Consider the following 22,198-nt stretch of genomic DNA (forward strand, 5'->3'; position numbering starts at 1 on the left):
TAATTTATTAATTATTATAGCCCTAGCAAAAGATGATATAGATTTTAATAAAAATAATTATTATATTATGAGTGGAGAAAATATTTAACTTAAAATGTATCTATAATGATAATTATTTTGTGAGTGGAGAATAGAGCTTATCATGTAATAGATAGTTTTCAAATATGAAAAAATGCCCTTTTTTTATTTATTTATTTGAGAACAAGAGCTAAACTTTCATTACTCAGTAGAGGAAGAGTTCAGAACAAAGGGAAGAGACCCTTGGGAAATAAAAGGCGAGAAATTAGAAAGTGCAAAACTAGCAAGCCTATCAGCTATATAATTACCCTCCCGTGGAGTCCAGCTGAGCGCAACCTCATGCAGCGAGTCCATCACTCTAAAGATCTCATCAAGAGTGTCCCCAAGATAGGAAAGATCTGGCTCCCTCTTCACCAAACACCAATACAGAATCTGGCTATCAGTCTCCACAATCACATCCCCCACCTCCTTCTCCGTGCACAGCCGCAGCCCCTCCAGAACAGCCAAAGCTTCCCCCTCCAGGCAAGAGAAGACTCCTCGCCTAGCTCCATAGCGACACCCAACGATCTCACCGTCACCATTCTGCAAAACACCCTCCACACCAATCCCAACATCGTTCACAACAGCAGCGTCACATGAGATCTTCAGCTGACCCGACCTCAAGCAGAGAATCTTACGAGGCGTCATTTGATTGGTGGGCGAGCAAATCTTCTTCGGCCAACTAGCACGTTGGGCAATTTGGAGACACTCAACATGGCTTATCATTTTACCTTGGAAAATCAACATATTTCTAGCATACCAGGAGGACCAAGCAAGGGAAGCAAAGATCGCATGACTCTCCTTCTGGGGTAATCGCCGGATCCGCTCAAACCACTCGGGAATAGTACATATATCATCAATCGGAATCGGTTGGAGTCTAAGAGGGGAAACCGCCCAAAGAGCTTGAGTCCATGTACAATCCCGTAATGCATGTTCCATATCTTCGTCACACTCTCCACATCTCCTGCAAATCGGATCAATGTCAATTGATCTTCCTCTTAACGCAGAGCTGGTTGGGAGAGCATCCGCTAAGCATTTCCACATGAAAAACTTAATCTTTGGAATCACATCCAGCCCCCAAATCCACCTCCATAAATCCCGAGAGGAATTTGACGCCGAGGGTTCAGAACGTCTTTTCAAATCAGAAGCCAACCAATATCCCGATTTCACCGAAAAGGAATTGAATTTGCCATAGGGCCAAAAGGGTTTATCTTCATCATTCGGATTCCCATGCAACTGCGATAAGATTTTCCAGCCATCACTATGGTTAACCAGAGTCAACACTTTCTCCATATCCCAACTAGAAAAAATGCCTAATTTTTGTGGACATCTCAAAATGACAAAAATAAATATTTTTTTTGTGGACGGAGATAATAGATACCAATAATACGTGATTTTGAAATGGAGGTAATTATTGAAAAGTAAAATATACTTATTTTCTTCAAATGTTTTATGGATAATTAATTTAATTGTGTTTATAATTATAATAAATGAAATAATTTTTATATTAAAGTGATACATCCGAATTTAATATATAATAATTATTTTACTGTTTATTACTATATTATTTGATAATGAAAATTACTATACACATTATTATTATAGAGTATTCCACATAATAATAAATAAACAAAAATTTCATACATGGACAAAATGAAAAACTTGTAAAATTTTAACAAAGAGAAAGAAAATAATATATTTTAATATTTTAATTACCTATTCGTTTTAAATTCACTTTTGATGATTTTTATACCATATTGAAGATCTTGTTATGAACTTAAACTTAAGATGCATATTGAATATTTCTTCATAAATCAAATTTGACGATATTTAAAAAAAATTAAAATTATAAAAAAAGAGAAAAAAAATAGTAAAAAAGAAAATGATGGGAGAAGAGAGAAAAAAAATGGAGGGAGAAAACTCCTCGTTTATATATTATATAGATAACTACTCCCTGTTTATTTGGTAACATAATTAAATTGACATGGTAGTTTGACTAATACTCCTTCCGTCCTATGAAGCATGACCAAGTTTTTTTCGACACGAATTTTAAGAAATTGGTATTTTGTGTGTTAAGTGTGGTAAGTGTAAAAGTGAAAATGTGAATAAAGGTAATTTTTTTGCCATATAAGGAAACTGGTCAAGATTCGTGGGACAAACCAAAAAAGGAACTTGGTCATGCTTCGTGGGACGAATGGAGTATTAATGTCAATTACTCTGTCAAATAATTGTGAAATTTTTATTGAAATAATATAAGCTAAATTTTTTGGTTGTAAAATATAAATACTATCATTTCATTTTCATTTGCTGAATTCTCATCTCAAGTCGTATAATAATCTCGTTGACTTTTCAAACTTATTTGAATTTATACAAATAAGTTATTGTAAATACTTGGTTATCAGTCTCAATAAACTCAAATATTTTAATATTAAAATTAAATAGTATAAATAAAAGTACATGTAAGATTTAGATTATTTATGATATCCAATTTGTAAAATTATATAAAATATCAATTAGTTAATTAGAATAAAAATGATAGAGATCAACCACCCAAACTCGTCTAGAATATATATATGTACCTGTTCCAAGCCACTTAAAAGTTACTCCCTCCGTCCACTAATTCAAGGCATAGGAGAGGAAATACCGATTTTAAGAAAAAATGTATTTTTATTAGTTGAGTGAAGAAAGGGACCCACATTTTATTAAATTTTTATTTGTTAAGTAGAGAAAGTTGACTTTTTTTATTAAAATATGAATAAAAACTTACTAAAAATAGACAGGCTTTGAATTGGTGGACGGACCAAAAAGGCAAGTAGGCCTTGAATTAATGGACGGAGGGAGTATTTTATTGCTAATTATAATCTCAAACATGTGTAGTATGGTCCACAAACTCCACAGACAATAATAGTAGAACTCAATCTCCACTCACAACAATACTCACTACTATCCACCACTTTCTTAAAATTCGTGTCGTCTACTAAGTGGAAACGATATCGTAGACATAGGGAGTATGTATTTTTAAAACCAAAATGTACATTTATCTGATGATTAAACAATTAATTTTATTTAAATATAATATTATTAATTTTACAAAGATTTAATTCTTGTAGTTAATATACTCGAATTCATCTTGCTATTTTCTTGGTGCACTTTTTTAATTTCAAAATTCATAGGTAAAAAAAAACACTTGACCTCTACTTAATACTAAAATGATACTAAGTTTATTAGGATAAAAATAATATGAATAAATTTTGGATGCTAATATAATTTATTAAATTATATATTGAGATTAAGAGTAAAATATATGTAACCTCATGTTCTTAGTTAACTTGAGAACTTGACATGTATTCCAAAATTAAGATGAACTTATGAAGGCATATACAATGTCATGCCGACTTCCCTTAGGGATCACTGAGAGTATCTTTCGAAAATCACCTCTTAAAACAACCACCAAATCTCAAAAAGATTTTTCAGCCCTATCAGAATCTCATAACATCCCTTAAGCTTCCATCGAGCGCCTCAAAGCAATATATGTGCGACATTGGTGCCTCATCCAAAATAATAAGCTTTGTGCTCTCAAGGAGTCTAGTTAAATCATTATCTAGGTTGATCTTGCTGCATGTGGAGTTTTTGTGATAGTCCAATAGTATATAAAATTTAGAGTGTGTAGTCGTGCCCCTAGGCAGCAGGTAGCGAGGTTATACCACTCGAGGCTTCCGAGAGTACTATATCGCCCCTCCCATGTGTGGCCGAGCATAAAAATTTCTAGATATATGTCTTTCAGGTACCATCATATCCATATAAAAAGTGATGGGTTCAAAAATAATAAACTTAAATCCTACGGTTTGGAATCGAGATGATCACCTTGCAAGTATCTGAAAGAGAAAAGTGAAGTATTATATTGATTATGATTGCGTAAATCGTGAGATACAAATGGACGACATATATATAGAGGATCATATCGGGGGCATTCCAGTCTTTTCCTAATAAAACACGCGTCCTTTATGTACTAGCTAATGGCCTCCGAAAAACCTATGTGTCAGTAATCATTAGTGCTTGTCGGGCTTTTTGTTGTCTTCTCCAGCGATGACTGAAGTCAATGGTGACCATAGACAGCCCTGTCAATCCGCACACACGGTCACACCTATTTCATTCCTGCACCACAACCCTGTCATCCCATGATGTTCTCCGCCCGTTCTTTTTGGTGGAAATTACTTTATTACCCTCAGCGCTGATATAGTCCGCTCCGACCCTCAGCCCTGCCATTCCATGTGTCATGATCTCATTGGTTACACAGTTTACTCCTCGTCAAAAAGAAAAATCTTCTCGCTAAAAAAAAAATCTTCCATCGCCTCAACAACCGTCATTAGTTTTTCATAAACCGTCATTTGTTCATCTTTCAAAGAGGAATATAACTTAGCGTGCTCTTCTTTCATTTTTTCTATGTTGTAAGACATCGCTTCTAATATCAGTAGATTTTCTGAATTAGATATGACAATTTCATTTGATAGCGACATGCCCGAAAAATTGATTAAATTAGTGGAATTAGCAATAAGCATTAAGCAACTTCTCAATTTCAACCAAAGCTTTTAATCGGTCATATGTCAACTGTAAATATATTGAAAAAAAAAAGTCATTACATCAATATATGATCATAATTAACAAACGGAATGTACATGCAGAAAGGTTTACACATTTTATAAATAAATTAATGGATAAATTTGAGATTCTCCTGAACGTATTATTAGACAGACTTATGCAAAGCATAACATGCATAACATTCACGTCTGTTTCTTACATCAATGACATCTCAGCTTGTATGTGCAATAAGGGGTTTAATATTTTTGAGTTTGTGTTAAAATTTTATAAATTACATATGAATAATACATTAGTTCCCGAAAAATATTTGATTAAATACATAAAAAAGAAAAGCCTTTATCTTTGGTTAGTTAATCATTATATCTCAAATTACAGTTTTTTTTTACAAAAGTAATATATGCTAATTTCTTTTGCATTAATTTAATATTAAGTATTATTAAATATAATTATTTATTCCATAAATTAAATTACGTGGATTTTGAAAAGTCTTCCGCTTTGTGTGCGGGATATCGTCTGACATGTTTTGTCAAGTTTGCTTCTGCATTTCCTCTGGATTTGACATACTATTCTAAATTAGTAACGTCGTGATGTGGCGTCTTATGTATTGTCATGTTTCTCAAGAACTTGCTTTAATAATTCATTCAATATACTCTTTGTCATCGTCTAGCAAATCCATTGCGCAACATACTTCCTTGTAACTTTTGCTCAGGTCGCCATTCACCATTCTGAAATCACTATAACACGTTGCGCCTTTGACGTGATTCGATGTTACGTGATTCAATAACATCCTAGGATGATATCAACATAATATTTTTGGTATCTTTTTTAGCACTTTGAATTCATCATGCAAGGTGAATTTATTTTTTCTGGTCCGCAAGGACCATAGATCATACATTCTGCGATAGCTTGATATAGTTCAGGATTGACTTCCTTCTTTGGAAGTTCAACACATATAAAATCATTTATATTCTCTATAAAGTGATGTTGAGCATCACATTTTATAAAAACAACGATGTGAGCATGAAGGATCCCTCACTTTTGAAATTCAACGGTTGCAACTATTTACTGTGTGAATCAAATTAAATATCATAAATTTAATAAGTGAAAGTATTTATACTATATATAAGTTGAAAAATGATATTAGTGATCTAAATAAATAAAATTCACCCTAAAAATATAAGATAATAGCTTACGTGCATTGTATTCGCTAAACAATTTTCCTTTCTTCAGTTTATAAGTTCATTAAGCTTCATTTTAAATCTTGGTAATCTTGAATCATGTATCGCTTACCTCTAGTGAATGATGATGACAATATGTATGGTTTGCCAATATATGTTGTGTCAGTATTTCATCATTAGAAAATTTGTATTTCAGTTCTCTCTCTCAATTGGTTATATTTCATTATTAGATAATTGAAAGTGTGTGTATTTTTTTTTATTGATGCTAGAATTGGTTAATTTTAATTTGGATTTACTCTCTTCTTTTATGTGGGGAATATATTAAATAATAATTGAAAATTTTAATCATGAATCTTAGTTTGTTATTAATTGTGATAACAATCATAAATCAGATGAAACAATTAAATAACAATTGAAAAACTTAATTACGAAATATTAGTTGTTATTAATTGTAATAACAATTATAAATTATATTGATCATACCAATATATATATATATATATATATATATATATATTTATAAATTTTTTAATGAGTGGAGTTTCATTAGATATGAAGATTGATTAGAAATTTAAAAAAGGACATTAATTTAAAAAAATTAGAATAAAATAATGGAAAAGGTGCAGATTAGCCCTCGAAGTAGTAGCCCCTATAGCGTAAAACCCCCTTAATCACTGTATGTGCAACTAAACCCTTGAACTCCGAGAAAATGGTGCAAATTCTCCCATCTGACCTAACGTCGTTAACAGCCGTTAGTCAACTCTTTTTTTTTAATTAACTCTCATCCCTCTCACTCGTCCCTCTTTCTCTCTCGGCCACTGCACCGCCGCTAACGGTGGTTGAATCACCAAGTTGTTGGATCATCTTTTATCAGCAACACAAACGATTAATCCAATTCCAATTCCAATCAAATCGACATTATATAGAAATAGCGAAAATAAGAAGGTTATGATCGTTACATTGTGAGAGGCGTCAAATTTGGCGACGGCGCAGACGCCTTGCCAAACATCACAAACTCACGAAGCTTCGAGGCGGCTGGCTTGCTTCTGCGGCGTGATTTGGGGGCGACCTTCGCGTTGTCTTTTGTTGAAGCAAAGCATAGAGGACGACCGCAAGTTTGAGAGAGAGCAGCCGGTGGTGATGGGGAGCGTGCGCGGCGCTCTTCGTTCGAAATTTGAGCGGTGGAGGCAGACCGATGCTAAGGTTCAATCCTTCGTCCTCTTCAGAGGAGAATCGAGCAGGAAGCGGCTCTCCGGCCGGGTGTGGCTGCACTGGAGCCAAGGATTGGCTGCTTGTCGGCCTTTTAGCAGTGGTGGTGACGATTTCGCCGTATTTGAGAGAAAGAGGCGACTCCTCATCGAGAAAAGCTAGGGCTCACGATCTGTCACAGATTGAGAGAGAGAGCATGCGGTGGGTGTCGTTGGCGGTAGGTGGCCGGTTTGCCAGATATCGCGGCGGCGATTTCGGACGGAAGGGGAAAATTAGGGCTCGCCCTTGACGATGAGCATGTGCAGCCGAGAGAGCTCCGGGGTATAGGGCCCAGGAGAGAAAGAAAGGGGTGGCGCCCTCGGCCAGCCTCGCCTGGCCTCGCCGGAGCTTGAATTAGCGGCGGCGGCGATCAGATTTTGGAGGAGGAGGGCTCCCTGTTTTTTTGTGCGTGACTTTTTGAGAGAAAAGATAGATGAGAGATAATTAAATAAAAAAAAAAGTTAACTAACGGTCGTTAACGACGTTAGGTCAGAGGGGGGAATTTGCACCCTTTTCTCGGAGTTCAGGGGTTTAGTTGCACACACAGTGAGTAAGAGGGGTTATACGCTATATGAGCTACTACTTCGGGGCCAATCTGCACCTTTTCCCTAAAATAATTATACAACGCCGCATAAAATAGAAGATTTTAATTACATGGAATTTTTGGGAAGTAATTAATTGTTTCAAGTGGACAGTTAAGGATTGCTTGCTTCAAAACAGTCAATGATGAGGCTGTGAATGAGTCGAGCTGAATACTAATTTGTTCGAACTCGACTCATTTAAATATTGGGCTAATTGCCTGTAAATTCCTAACGTTTACACGGGATTGGTTTTTGCACCTATTTTTATTTTTCTTCTTTTAAATACCTAACCTTTCGTTTTTGTCTCAAATTTGTCGATCACCGGTTTTTTCTTACGCCGGCACCGAAAATGCCACTGTGGCAGCCGGAATCTCTGATTTGGTAGCCGGAAATTGACACATAACCTATTCATTGACACGTGGCAAAAAATTAAAAAAAAATAAAATAAAATAAAAAAGTAAAATCCCACCCCCTCATCTTCTTCCTCTCCCCCTGCCACCACCACACGCCGGCGCCACCACCACTAGCGTCGCCCCCTGCCGCCACCACCACCCTCTCCATCCCAGAGCCGACCAAGGCAGCCGTGCTGGAGGCCGTCACGGAGGCGCTGCGCCTTGGCCTCGTGGAGTCGCGCGACGCCGCCACTTCCCCCCACACAATTTCGTGAAATTTCATAAAACTAGGGTTTGGGGGTGGGGAAGAGAAAGGGAAAGACGATGGGTGGATCTGGGTGCTCAATTGATGGAGGGGGCGGCGCCGCCGCCTCGTAGTGTTCAATTGATGGGTGAAAAGGGATCCGGGCGCTCAATTGATGGATGAATCTGGGAGCTATGTTTCGTAGAGGTGAGAGAATCGCCGGTGGAGGGTGCAGCTGAGACTGAGCTCGCCGGTGGCACGCGAATCGCCGGTGGTGTGTGGCTGGGGGCGGTGGTGGCGACAGCGGCGGCAGAGGTGGGAGCTATGTTTCGCAGAGGTGAGGGAATCGCCGGTGGAGGGTGCGGCTGAGACTGAGCTCGCCGGTGGCGCGCAAATCGCCGGTGGTGTGTGGCTGGGGGCGGTGGTGGCGGCAGCGGCGACAGAGGGTGGCAGAGCCGGGTGGGGAAAGGGGAAGACGATGGGTGGGGTGGGGAAGATGATGACATAGATTTTTTATTATTTTTTTTTAATTCCACATGTCATGAATAGACTATGTGTCAATTTCCGGCTGCCACAGCGGCATTTCCGGCGCCGGCGTAAGAAAAAACCAGTGACCGGATAAATTTAAGACAAAAACGAAAGGTTAGGTATTTAAAAGAAAAAAAATAAAAATAGGTGCAAAAACCAATTCCGTGTAAACGTTAGGAATTTACAGACAATTACCTCTTAAATATTTACGTGCTTAAGCACGGCTTTAAATATTTACGTGCTTAAGGGGGGTGTATTCGTTCTGGAATTTAATGGATTTCTATGGATTTTAAAAGTCTGGGTGTATTCGTTCCAGACTTTTAAAAGTCTGCAGAAATCTGGGTGTATTCGTTCCAGACTTTTAAAAGTCCATATAAATCTGGGTGTATTCGTTTCAGACTTTTTAAAATCCATACAAATCTAGGTGTATTCGTTATTCCATTGACTTAAAATCCGGAATGACTTTCATGGATTTCATCCAAAAAATACACACGACGAAATCCGGCCAAGAACCACGAGAATTGAAATCCATGAAGTTTTAAGCGAGCGCTGAGTTCCAGCGCCCGCGGCCAAGAAGCCAGCGAGCGCTGGAACTCAGCCACCGTTGAGAGAGTCCAGCATACGCTGGATTTGAGCGGGCGCTGGGTTCCCAGCGGCCGCTGGGTTGCAGCGGTCGCTGGGCCTAGGCAGCCCAGCCCAGCAACGCTTTTTAAATACCCCTCTTCGATTTTTTCCCCTCTCATTCCACATTCCACAGACGCTACACCCCCCTTCAAAAAAGAAGACAAGTTTAGGGTTTTATATTAGCTTTTAGCCAGGTATTTTTTCATAAATTTTATATCTTCATATTATTTTAATTATGCAATTTTTCTATAGCATGAATGTTGTACCTTTATAAGTTGTTAGCAACTGTATGTTGTGTTTCTATTGCATGTGAGTTGATTTTAGTTTTTTGTTGATGTTTTTTATTTTTATTTTTATTCATTGATATAGAACTGTATCTGTATTTATTTTCGGTGTCTAGTAATATTATTATGGGAGACTCTCAACCAAAAGATTCCAAAAAAAGGGCAGTGTATGAAGCATGGACAAAGGAACAAAGTGATGCCTTGTTAGGAATTCTGGTTGAATCTGCAATTAGGGGATGACGCGATAATAGTGGTATATTTAGCAAAGCCACAGTAGAGGAAAGGATATTGCCTGTTCTGAATGAAAAACTTAGGTGCAATAAAAATTATAATCACTACCAAAGTCGTATCAAATGGTTTAAGAGCCGTTGGAATGCGTATTCAACACTCTAGAAGTTTAACTCTGGTTTTGGTTATGACAACGACACCAAAAAATTCACGGCCCCAGATGAAGTATGGGATGCGTATATAGAGGTAAATTTGTTATCAATTATTTTTTAAACACAATGTTATTTAAATAATATAGTTAATTAATAATTTTCTTATTTATTATTTTAGGCTCACCCAAAAGATGCATACTTACGCACTGAACGTTTTTCGGATTTTGATGACTTGAGGCTTGCTGTTGGAAACGGTGTGGCTGTAGGAAGAAACGCAATTGGAGTGGGCAATGCTACTGATGCTAGGACAATAGGAGTTGATGAAAGTAGAGGTCCGCTCATAGAGGAGTTGAATTACGATGCTGCTAATGAGGCGTTTGTAGTACTGGGTGAAGATGATCCACCATTATCCGGCTCCAAATCACCTTTGGAGTCCACTGAAGTGCCTGTGGAGTCCACTCAGAGAAGAGCTCCCGCCAAAAGAAGCAGAGGCCAGTTTGAGACAAATTCAGGCCACACTGAAAATAGTTTGCATCAGGAGCTCATGGTAGAAATTAAAAAAGTTACTAGCACAATGGATCGAGTTGAAAGCCTCTTCGTGAAACGAGATACTATGCTGGAGAGAAGAGAAAAAGAAAAAGGTTATACAACTTGGGATGCTATCAAAGAAATTCATGATTTGAGTGACGATGCCCGCATGACAGCATTTGACTTGCATGTTACAAAGTCACAAAAATATGGATTTATGAAAATGACTGTTCCTGAACGCAAAAGATTGATAGAATCCAAGACTAGGAAATAGAGTATAGTTTAGTCATGTTTTTTGAACTATGTTTTTATTTTTGTTTCACCATCTTTTTATGAGTACATTGTTTTGTTGGTTTTATGTTTTAATACTTTATTTTGTTGATTAATGAATAATTTTTATGAGTATTTTTAAAAGGCTATTTTTTGTGAGTCCCTTTTATTCTTATTTCAATTATTGTTTCATTGTTTTAAATGGCATCATGAATTATGAAGATAAAATTAACATTGCAATTGAAGAAGACATAGATGAAGAACTTGAGGATGAAATCGAAACAGAGATGGAGATTGAACTTTCTGATCTTGTTAGGCAACTGATGGAAGCAGCTAAGGTAGTTTTCACTCTATTGGAAAATATTATGACGCTACATCCGACTGCTGACAACGCTCTGATGCGACGACCAAAGACTAGGGAAGGATTCGAGCCATGATGGATGGAGATCCGAGCCAGTTTCGACAGTTGTATAGAATGTATCCTGGCGTCTTTATCAAATTATGCCAGATCATTAAGGAGAAAGCCCATGTGGATGATACACGATACACAACTGTTGAAGAAATGTTGGCAACATTCCTCATCATTGTAGGGCACAACGATCGTTATTGTAACGTTCGTGAAAGGTTTGGTCGTTCGCATTTTGCTGCTAGTCAGAACTTCAACAAAATCTTGAGAGCATTGAATACCATAGCACCGGACATGATGGTTAAGCCGACTGGCGCAATACCCGCTAAAATTCGAGAAAGTACCAGATTTTATCCTTACTTCAAGGTATAATATTTCTGCTCTTGTATTATATTAAATATTTTTTATTTTTGTATAACACATTCACCTATTATTTTAGGATTATATCGGGGCTATAGATGGCACTCATATCCCGGCCATGATAAGAGGTAAAGACGTGAGCTGTTATCGTAACCGTCATGGGGTGAATTCGCAAAATGTTTTGGCAGCTTGCAACTTTGATTTGCAGTTCATCTATGTGCTTAGTGGATGGGAAGGCTCAGCCCATGATTCCAAAATTTTAAGTGATGCATTGTCTAGACCAAATGGATTCCACGTGGCGCAAGTTAAATATTTTCTAGTAGATTGTGGATTTGCTAATCGTCGTCAGTTTTTGGCTCCGTTACGTGGCGTTCGATATCATCTCAAAGATTTCGGTGGTGACGGTCCTCATCCAAGAAATGCAGATGAGTTGTTCAATCTTCGACACGCATCATTGCGAAACGTGATTGAACGAATTTTTGGAATCTTCAAATCACGTTTCACAATTTTCAAAACAGCTCATCCGTTCCCATTTCAAACACAAGCAGAGTTAGTTTTGGCTTGTGCTGGATTGCATAACTTTCTCCGAAATGAGTGTCGTTCTGATGAATTTCCAGTCGAGGTTGAAGAAGGAAATATTGCACCAGATGTTGAGAACGATACAGACATTTTGGAATATCTTTCTCAAAGCCAACTGTCCCAGCGAAATGAAGCGAATATATGGAGAACAAATATTGCTAATGCTATGTGGCAAAATAGACAAATATCTGAAACCGATCAAGACGGTCAGGCGGAGACCGAAGATAATATTTAGGGCGGTGTTTTGCTGGATGTGGTTGAATTAACATTTTTTTTTCAATGTTGGATGTTTTATGGATGTTGACGTTATTTTTAGAATTTTTTTAAATGGATATTGGTTGATTTTATTGAGCATGAATTATATAATTTAGGGGTGTGTTAGTTGGGGATTTGATGAAATGCACGGAATTGAGCATGAATTAGGGGGTATTTGTTTGGGATTTACAGAATTCGAGCATTCTGACTTGGGCTTCCAGCGGCCGCTGGAAGCCCAAGTCAGAATGCTCGAAATCTGGGGATTTACTCAAATCCCAAACAAATACATCCCCTAATTTATATTTTTTGGGGTTGCTTATGTTACAAATTTGTGTATATTTTTTTATTTTCATTTCATCATTCGTTATATTTATGTAAAATTGTATGATCATAAAAACATAATAACATGATTAAAATGTAATGAAAACATGAAACTCATGAATCAAATGCAAACATAATTCATGAAAACAAACATTAATCATTGTTCAAATCCAAAACATCAACCAAATTCAAAAGATAAAATTATCCAAACTCATAAAACAATGTCAACATTAATATAAAAACTTAGAAACGTGGTCTCCAAGAATCCCACTGGCGCTGCAACTCGGCAATCTGCTGGTCTTGTGCATCAAAGCGAGCATTAATATCATCCCTCATTGATGTCATCGAGGAGTCAAAATGAGCTCGGAATGCTCCCATGGATGAATCAAAGTGTGCACGGAATGATGTGAGATTATTCTGAACCTGCTGATAGTAGTCTCTCGACATTGAACCACCAGCTGCTCGATCTCCATTCCCCTCGTCTTCTTCCTCTGCCTCTTCGGCTTCCTCTTCAGTTTCTTCTTCGTTATCCTCTTCTTCATCATCACCGGCGGTCCCAGATGGACCGGCACCAGGATCATTGCGGGGGCGACGACCAACTGCAATCTCGGAGTGTATGTAGTTAACTACACAACTCCTATTCTCATGAAGAAACAGCGTGAATCGGTCAGAAATCAATTGAGCTCCTTTGAGCTCACTATAATCAATGTACTCACCATGCAGCTCATCCTGACCATGCTGAGGTCCCTCTGTCGCAGCAAGAACTCCAAACTTGTGTGCCAAACCAGTGATAATAGTAGCGAAAGAAGCATGGGCAGTAGGGCGCTTCTTCGCCCGAATCATAGCAGCCCAAATAAACTGTGAGATGCACACTTTTGTGCCATCTAAAGCACACTCCAGCAAAAATACCTCATATGCATTCACTTTATTCGCCTGCTCCTTTCCAGACACATTATATGCAAGAAATTTATGAACAATAGCCAACGCCGGATCCTTAATGTACCCACTAGGCATACCCGAACTATCCCAATTATCACAGCCAGTCAATCGATTCCATACTTGATTAACATTCCATCCCCGAGTTTTATCAGATAATCCACCAATACTGAAATCAAAAATAGCTTTCATTCTAGCCAAACTAATTTTATACTCTCGCTCATACATCCTAGCTTTAATCCATTTTATATCACCACTCATTTCCACAGTAGTCATGAATTCATAACATAGAGGATCATACCCAGAAAATTCAATATTTTTAGCATACTCTTTCATCCCTAGATTCTTCAAATACAAACCAACTTGCCGCTTAAGTTTCAAATAAGTAATCAAGTCCCAATTCAAGTAATGCGGAGGAGTAATGCAGTTCAAGTTGAATTTCTTAAGTATTTCTCCCTCTAATTCGCTTTGCAATTCAAATGGACATTCATACCTTTTGCTCAAAGTTTGCTCCTCCTCGCCTCTACGGACGTTTGCGTTCTTCGTTCGGACCATTATATCGTTGAAGGTGATTTTAGAGGGTGGTGGTATGGAAGAACTGTAGTTGAAGGTGATTTTTTGGGTGGGAGGTTCTGGAGCGGCGCAAGGTTTGGGAGAGGTTGAGAAGTCTGAAAAAATTAGGGCACCAGCGCCTGCTGAGCCTTTATATAGCACTTATTCCCAGCGCTCGCTGGATTCCCAGCGGTCGCTGGGTTTCCAGCGGTGCTGGGACGCAGCGGGCGTTGGTTTTCATGGATTTCAATTCCAGAATTATCCCCTAAAGTCTTCGAAAATCAGTGAAAATCGGGCTGAAATCTAACCACGAATTCTTTGAAAGTCGTCTGAAATATATGTGTATTCCATGGAATTTAAATTCCATGGACTTTTTAAAGTCTGTGGAAATCCACAACGAATACACCCCCCTAAGCTCGGCTCGAGATGGACTCAAGCTGCACCAACTGCTTCTGGAATAAAGACATGGAAGTAGATATATAGAGATAAATTAAAAACAAAAATTGCAAAGGTCTAAATAGCCCTTTCGCCCAAACCGAAACCTATTTCTTCCGTCAACGAAAATTCAGCTGTCTCCAAATTTCCGAACACCTCGACAATGTCTCGGCATAACCCGCCGGCCGCTGCCCTTACTTCCGAGACTCAAACTCTCGCCGCCGATGCCTCCATGAAGCCACCGCCGCAGAGACCGATTGTTTTGGCTGACCTCAACGTTGACCCGCCGGACTCTGAAAACTACGCTTTCGCTTCCTCTTCGTCTTCACTTCCTATTTCAAGGTCTCACTTTAGCGCTTCTGAAGTTGTTTTCGTTTCTTCGATTTTCGTCTCCACTTAAAACTTATTTCGAGTTGTGTTTGTGAGTACAATTGAGCTGTGTTGCACACATAGTTATCTTTTGAGATTGCTGTTGTAGGTTTGTATTTATGTACGTGTTTCAAAGTAACAATTTCATTGTGTCTATGTTTTGGTTATTTCGCCTCTTTGATGCATTGCCTACGTAAATCCGTGCAAGTGTCACTAATAGAGATAATGATTGGTAGAGTTAATTACGAACGAAAGGATTGAGAAAGGTACCTTTGTGGTGTCTCTTCATGTTCAATTTTGGCTCCTGACTGTTTATTTTATGAGGAGGTTGGGAAAGGTACCTTTCCGGTGGCTCTTCATGTTTAAATTTTGCTCCTGACGGCTTATCTTATGGTAAGATTGGGGATCTGGCTTGAATTTTGTAAGCTTACTTGGTCGTAATCTGATTATGGTTCATGTATTCGCTGTAATCTGATGCAGTGTGATCTGTTTAGTGATATATGCCTTGGATTGTTGTGCTTGTGCTACCCCAATAGATTCTAGAAGCATTACTGAAATTATATGGACTTATGATCAGTGAACAATGAACTTGGTTGAGGAAAAGTGTCTTTTGTCCCTGATTGCCAAGAGTGTGCTTTAAGTAGGTTCTTATATAACGGTATCCTTCATCCACAAGAAAAAAGACATATGCTCTTTGAAGCTTTATTAGCGTTTACTATTATCTTATGTCTAAGGCACTGTCTAAATAGGTGGACATGTCAGATGATAAAATGAAAGAAGAATAAATAACGGCATCAACTTTGTGTCAGTTATTCGAAAATTTTCCCATCTTCTATTGATTCCAACTGATGGTTCTTTGGGTTTCTAGGATAACTATTGATGAGACGGTTGCAGAAAAACTTGCCTTTATGCCCAAAGATGCTGAGGCATTGGACATGGAGACTTCCCTGTCGAAGAAAGTTGGGAGAAGCCGCACAAAAAATATTAAGGTGGAGTATCTTCCTGATTTTGGTGTAGCCGACACAGATGCTGACCAAAGTGGTCAAGGGGTCACCACTCGTGAGGAAAAAGTTAGCAGCCTTAAAACTGTAAGTTCTTTCCTCATCCTTATTAAGGTGAATGCCTCGCCTCCTAAGAGAAAAGGAATTGCAGAAAATAAAACACCTGAAGATCAAGTTGTTGAATTCTATCTTTGAAATTGGAACGTCCATTATAGTAATTGAAGGTTTCCTGACCCAGGATTTCTCTATCTTTCTGCATAACTAGAAGCTCCTATATTAGATGCCCTGAAATAAATGTCTGAGTTCCTAATCTAGTATTTTACTTTAAAAGCTATTGTCTATAGTCTATTAGATTGCAAGATACAAGATACAGAGAAGCTGAACTACATTGAGGAACTCAAAACTGTTATGTATCACTATCACATTTAAGAAGACTCAGGTTTTGTTGACAATCTATACATTAATATAACATTTGTTGATAAATATCTGTTTATTCATGTGGTTCTACCATGAAGCACCTTTAATGAGTTCACGAAGTCCCTTCATCTCTTCCTTAAAAAAGAGCCTAAGACGGGGGACTTCACGGCTTCGGTTGTCTTTTTTCTGACAAATAAAAATCTTTTAACAAAGTAGAAGTGGCTCTTGCATGACTATAATGCATCTTGATAAGCTTATAAGTTTTCAGGGGCTGGTGCATGTTGCTCGGAAGATGACAAAGAATATGCATGCTCATTTCATACTTGGCTTGATGTATCAAAGGATGGGTCAACCTCTAAAGGTACTGATTGGTTATGTCCACTCTTTCAGTTGGTTGTATTTATTTTATATTCACTTCCGTCACTTTCACAGGCTATTTTGGCGTATGAAAAAGCCGCAGAGATATTACTTCGTTCTGAAGAAGAAATTGATAGACCGGAGTTGCTTTCTGTGGTTCAGCTTCACCATGCTCAGGTGACTAAAGATTCTTTTGATGAATATACAATGAGCATCATGTATTATTCCTGTCACCTAGTAACTTTGAATATGTGATTGACTTCACATTACAGCTTGAGATTTTTTGGAGTGTATTGTTTTGGTTTTTGTATGAAATATAATACTCCCTCCGTCCCACAAGAGTGTGCATCACGTTTAGTGGCACGGGTTTTAATAAATGTTAGGTAAGTGTGTTGTGAGTGGAGGAAGGGACCTTTTTTTTTGTAGTGTTATGATAGTGAGATAAAAAAAAGTAAGGGGTTTTTGGTGGGCCATGTGTGGTAAAGTTGTGAATAAGTTGATAAAGTGGGGGTAAAAAATAAGGGTTTGTGTTAGGATTGTGTTCAACAATGGAAAATGCATCCTCTTATAAAATGTACCAAAATGGCAAAAATGCACTCTTATGGGACGCAGGGAATAACATAATACAAGATTGCAAATTTCGTAGTTCAAGGTGTCACATTCTTTGAGTTTGATTCCTTTTCTCTTTGCTGATATTTATTTATTTTCTTGCTGCATGCGCAGTGTATACTTCTAGAGAGCCTGGAGCATCCTAGTTCAGATAAAGAACTTGAACCTCATGAACTTGAAGAAATTTGCTCCAAGCTGAGGGAGTCCATTGAATCAGATGTTAGGCAGGCATCTGTTTGGAACACGTTAGGTTTAATACTTCTTAGAACTGGTCGCTTGCAGGTGCAAATTGTGATATACTGTTTGTCAAATGGGATGTGTATTTGAACATAATGGCCTTATATATCTAACATGACTTGTGGTCTTCCTAGAGTGCTATATCTGTGTTTTCTTCTTTGTTGGAGATTGTCCCTGACTACTTGGATGGGCTCGGAAACCTTGGAATCGCATATCTTCAAGGGTAAGAAGGATATATTGCGATATTCTATTGTCTGTGGTGTATATTACAAATATGCAATATACCAATACTACCTGATGGTGTTATTATAGTTGTTTTTCTACTTCTTTCCGTGATCACCAAAGTCAACAGGGGTCATATGTGCACATGAATTCATCCAATTTGCTGATACAAAATTTTTCATAATGTGTCCTGCAGTGGGTATTTGGAACTTTCAGAGAAGTGTCTCCAAGATTTGGTTTTGAAGGATCAAAATCATCCTGCAGCCTTACTGAACTATGCTGCCCTTCTTCTAATTAAATATGGTTCAGTTATCGCAGGTATCACTTCGAAAATTTTAACTTAAAATCAGCACTTTTTTATCACAACCTTGACCTAAGGAAATATTAATTATTCCTCTACTATGATAGGTGCTGGTGCTAATGCTGATGCTCAAACTTCTATGGATCATGTTTCAGCAGTCTGCATTGCTAAGGATTGTTTATTAGCAGGAGCAAAATCTGACCCCAGAGCAGCTCATATTTGGACAAATCTGGCCAATGCTTATCATTTGATTGGTGATCATATAACTTCTGGAAAATGCTTAGAAAAGGTACTTTTAGCTCAGATTTTACAATGGTCTTCTAAGGAAAAAGATTCTATTGCTTGGTTTCTCATAGTTTTGGATATTAGATGCTGGATGATATAGTGTCTCCTTTTCTTCGGATGTTTTGTTTAGTGCATCATGATTGTCAATAGAGCTATATGACCTTATTTTGACAATCCTACACATGCTATGGCTGTCCTTCTTACTCTAGGCTGGAAAATTGGATCCAAATTGTTTGGCCACACGATATGCTGTTGGAGTTCACCGAATCAGAGATGCTGAAAGATCCCAAAATCCTAATGAACAGCTTACATGGGCAGGAAATGAGATGGCTTCAGTATTAAGAGAAGGAGATCCTGTCCTCATTGAACCTCCAATAGCATGGGCAGGTCTTGCTCTGGTCCACAAGGCTCAGCATGAGATTGCAGCAGTATTTGAAATTGATCCCAAGGAATTGTTGGAAGTAAAAGATCGTGCCATGTGCAGTCTAAAACAGGTTGTTATTTGCACCCTAACCCATTGGTGGTTTTAATGTCTCTATATGAATGCGATATTAGAAAAATGAACGAGGAAAAATGGAAAATTCTCAGAATCTTCTTCAAAACAAAAAGGAGAATTCTGTTACATGTAGATAGGCAGGAAACTTAATGTAATTAGAATTCGTAGTGGATCCTCCGTACCTTTCGCCAAATTGTTCTGTTAAGCATGTCTGGAAAAGCTAATAAGAGTTGATATCCTCTGTTCAAATGGATTACCTGATGAAAATAGAACAATTTACCTTAACTTTCTTATACTGTTGTTGATTAAAAAATGAAAGTAGGTTATGAAAAATAGGTTGACCTAGTTGTAAGTTACATTCCTTATGGAACTTAATTCTTTGGTTTTTAAATACTTGGGCTACTATAGAAAGAATACAATGCTAATATCTATTTTCATGTCTATTAATCAGGCAATAGGAGAAGATCCAGATGATGCTTTACAGTGGAACCAAATTGGCCTTCATTGTCTTTGTACACAGCAGCTTAAAATGTCTCAGACGTACTTCAAGTCCGCAGTCGCTCGTCTTAATGACTGTGTCTATACATGGTCAAATCTTGGTAATCGTGACTTCTAGCTTTTGCCTCCATAGAATTCTGATTTTAATCGATTAATTCTTCCTTCCTTTGTATTAGGTATCTCTCTTCAGCTTCTTGAGGAATCTTCACAAGCTGAAGAAGTGTATAAACATGCCCTATCATTAGCTACAGCTCAACAAGCACCTGCTATATTTTCCAACCTCGGGAACTTTTATCGCCAGATGAGAAAATATGAAAGCGCAAAAGCAATGTTCAGTAAGGCTCTTGAACTGCGGCCTGGTTATGCTCCAGCGTATAATAATCTCGGTCTTGTGTTCATAGCTGAGGATCACTTCGAAGAAGCTAAGTTCTGTTTCAACAAGGCTATTGAATCAGATCCATTTTTGGATGCTGCTAAATCTAACATAATTAAGGTGGCTACCTTGTCTAGAAGGGATATGAGCTTGCATTCAGCTTGATATTTGATTAGGTAATGTACTATCTATCAATTGCCTGGCATCAATATACTGCAACAATGTGATAAGTCAGGCATGTGCCGTTGGTTGATTGAATCTTCATTTAGCAAGAGATAATTGCATTGTCATTACTTGTGAATCCTTTAATTATGAATAAATTTGTAAAATTCTACTTTCCCCGGATTCCTCTTAATAAAGCTTCTCTTGATGCCAGGTGATATGGAGTTGGTGATCCTCATAAATGACCAGCAACCACGAAGTTCGGACCTTTTTGTTTGTGCACATCAAGCATGTGACTTTATCTTGCCATCATCGAGCCATTAATCATTTATGCGACCATACACAAATCACTATTCAGGGCAGCTTCAAATGGGTTAGCTACCTGCCATTCTATCTTCTGCAATATTTGCCTCACTTTCTGTCAAGGATATGTTCCGTCTGCATTGTTGGTCTATTCAGATCTTCCAATAATCAGTACAACTTCGAGTTCATGCCCTAGCTTAAGCTGCACCAACTGCTTCTGGAATGAAGACATGGAAGTGTTGCTCAAGGAAGTGTATTGACATGAGGAAAGGAACAATGTTTCAGTTGGGATGCTGCTGCAGTCGGAGATGTAGTGAATTCTGGAGGAAAAAGATTACTATGCATGCAATCCTCCTCCTCCTCCAAACAGTGCCAAGATGGGAAGCCGAATGAGTAGTAGAACTGCTCTGTGTCATATTGTGCTCAAGTCCGACTGGCCTGGGGTTCGTCTCCAAGAGAGCTGCCATCGTATATCAGTCTCGAAGTGAAGTATGCCACTTAATTCAAGTGTTCGAACTTCAAACTGGTCGAAGAGGCAAAATGGTTGATCCTCGGCAGATAAAACGAAGAACACACACCAAAAACGAGGTATTTTCAGTTGGCTGCTACAATTGTATGCTCTTAGCATTCAGGACTGCATTCATGAAACTATTCTCAAATTATGAATCTTGAATTGCATCTTTTTGCATTTAGTTCTCTAATTATAAGTTATGCATTTCATTTGATTGGTGGATGGATTAAAACCTTTCGTTTTCAAGAAACAAACACTGGCTATTATTATTGATTCTGTCTTGAATTCTGCAGACATGAAGTTATTGATTGCTGAGATATGAAGTTATTGTTCTATTTCAGGAGGACTATTTCCTAATTCCTAATTTTGTGGGCCCAACAAATGCTAAATTTCCAACTTTGGTTGGATGACCAGATAAAGGGCACATTCTATTGCTGCTTAACTGCAATTGGACATAAACCAATTATTAAAAGCAAGTATTATTTACTTAACCCAAGCCAAAAGATGTGCCTTCCCCAGTTGCAAACTACGGCTACTATATTAAACGTAAATAAAGCTCACATTACCATCCTTTCCTCGTGTGATAATAATAATAATAATAATAATAATAATAATATCAATGAAAATTGTGTTTTCATCTGTTTCCATACATGAAGTACGGCTGAAAACTATGGAAGAGGTTTAGCCCGAGGCTCAACGTTACTTTTTTTTAAAAGATCATTAGTTCAAATTTCATCGAATGATATATGTTTATTTGAATATTGAATTGTATTTGTTTGAATATTTAATTAGCTTGTAATAGTATAATTATTATTTGATTAATTCATTAATGTAAATATAATATTCCCTTCGTCCCGGCCAAGACGTTACATTTGCTTTTCGGCACGGGATTTAAGGAGTTATAGATTAATGTTTTAAGTGTGTAATAATAAAGTGATAAAGTAGGAGATAGAAAATAATAAAGTGATAAAATAAGAAAGAGAAGGTAATAAAGTGATAAAAGTAGGAGAGAGAAGGTAATAAAGAAATACTTAATTAGTGTTAATTAAGTGTTTAAAATTCCTTATTTTTGCCAAATATAGAAATGTAGCATCTTCGTTGGGACAGCCCGAAAAGGAATATGTAGCATCCTGGGCGGGACGGAGGGAGTATGTATCTTGTATTTTTTTTTTTAAAGGGATAATTGCGTGAAAATACACAAACTTTGCTAAAAATCCATATTTGACGCGAAGTTAGGATTTTACATTTTAATACATCAACTTTCGTTGTTGTCCAAATTTGACACGACTTAATTCTTAAA

The 22,198-nt window shown here is 37.7% G+C and overlaps 4 protein-coding genes across 6 annotated transcripts; 3 read left to right on the forward strand and 1 right to left on the reverse strand.

Moving 5' to 3' along the window:
- Positions 1-219: 219 nt before the first annotated feature.
- LOC131023236 (uncharacterized) lies at positions 220-1,350 on the reverse strand. Its single transcript, XM_057952777.1, has one exon. It carries the CDS (start codon positions 1,348-1,350, stop codon positions 220-222), a length of 1,131 nt encoding a protein of 376 aa, XP_057808760.1.
- Positions 1,351-7,029: 5,679 nt separating this feature from the next.
- LOC131023237 (uncharacterized protein At2g29880-like) lies at positions 7,030-10,917 on the forward strand. Its single transcript, XM_057952778.1, has 3 exons — positions 7,030-7,260; positions 10,129-10,209; positions 10,294-10,917. Exons 1-3 carry the CDS (start codon positions 7,030-7,032, stop codon positions 10,915-10,917), a joined length of 936 nt encoding a protein of 311 aa, XP_057808761.1.
- A 205-nt stretch (positions 10,918-11,122) lies between these two features.
- LOC131023238 (uncharacterized) lies at positions 11,123-12,493 on the forward strand. Its single transcript, XM_057952779.1, has 3 exons — positions 11,123-11,251; positions 11,422-11,685; positions 11,759-12,493. The coding sequence occupies exons 1-3, from the start codon at positions 11,123-11,125 to the stop codon at positions 12,491-12,493; spliced, it is 1,128 nt and encodes a 375-aa protein (XP_057808762.1).
- A 2,257-nt stretch (positions 12,494-14,750) lies between these two features.
- LOC131019606 (uncharacterized) lies at positions 14,751-21,469 on the forward strand. Of its 3 annotated transcripts, none has more exons than XR_009100353.1 (13): positions 14,751-15,099; positions 15,995-16,214; positions 16,813-16,905; positions 16,977-17,078; positions 17,625-17,792; positions 17,882-17,970; positions 18,166-18,287; positions 18,378-18,559; positions 18,765-19,049; positions 19,503-19,650; positions 19,726-20,098; positions 20,299-20,975; positions 21,240-21,469. XR_009100353.1 is itself a non-coding variant. In XM_057948192.1 (13 exons), exons 1-12 carry the CDS (start codon positions 14,921-14,923, stop codon positions 20,085-20,087), a joined length of 1,884 nt encoding a protein of 627 aa, XP_057804175.1. In that variant the 5' UTR covers positions 14,751-14,920; the 3' UTR covers positions 20,088-20,098; positions 20,299-21,174. The 3 variants fall into 3 exon arrangements, 2 of the variants coding, with proteins under 2 accessions (XP_057804175.1, XP_057804174.1); XM_057948192.1 differs by lacking the exon at positions 21,240-21,469 and having other exon boundaries at positions 19,726-19,884; positions 19,951-20,098; positions 20,299-21,174; XM_057948191.1 differs by lacking the exon at positions 21,240-21,469 and having other exon boundaries at positions 20,299-21,174.
- The last annotated feature ends 729 nt before the right edge of the window (positions 21,470-22,198 follow it).

The sequence above is a fragment of the Salvia miltiorrhiza genome, chromosome 4 (assembly GCF_028751815.1).
Source record: "Salvia miltiorrhiza cultivar Shanhuang (shh) chromosome 4, IMPLAD_Smil_shh, whole genome shotgun sequence".
Taxonomy (NCBI): Eukaryota; Viridiplantae; Streptophyta; class Magnoliopsida; order Lamiales; family Lamiaceae; genus Salvia; species Salvia miltiorrhiza.

Coding starts and splice junctions, on each gene's coding strand:
- LOC131023236 (XM_057952777.1), bottom strand. CDS start 1,350: ATGGAGAAAGTGTTGACTCTGGTTAACCATAGTGATGGCTGGAAAATC.
- LOC131023237 (XM_057952778.1), top strand. CDS start 7,030: ATGCTAAGGTTCAATCCTTCGTCCTCTTCAGAGGAGAATCGAGCAGGA. Junction 7,261..10,128: donor TGCGGTGGGTGTCGTTGGCG/GTAGGTGGCCGG, acceptor TCAACACTCTAG/AAGTTTAACTCTGGTTTTGG. Junction 10,210..10,293: donor TATGGGATGCGTATATAGAG/GTAAATTTGTTA, acceptor TTATTATTTTAG/GCTCACCCAAAAGATGCATA.
- LOC131023238 (XM_057952779.1), top strand. CDS start 11,123: ATGAATTATGAAGATAAAATTAACATTGCAATTGAAGAAGACATAGAT. Junction 11,252..11,421: donor AACTGATGGAAGCAGCTAAG/GTAGTTTTCACT, acceptor AAATTATGCCAG/ATCATTAAGGAGAAAGCCCA. Junction 11,686..11,758: donor GATTTTATCCTTACTTCAAG/GTATAATATTTC, acceptor CTATTATTTTAG/GATTATATCGGGGCTATAGA.
- LOC131019606 (XM_057948191.1), top strand. CDS start 14,921: ATGTCTCGGCATAACCCGCCGGCCGCTGCCCTTACTTCCGAGACTCAA. Junction 19,050..19,502: donor CCATGTGCAGTCTAAAACAG/GTTGTTATTTGC, acceptor TCTATTAATCAG/GCAATAGGAGAAGATCCAGA. Junction 19,651..19,725: donor CTATACATGGTCAAATCTTG/GTAATCGTGACT, acceptor CCTTTGTATTAG/GTATCTCTCTTCAGCTTCTT.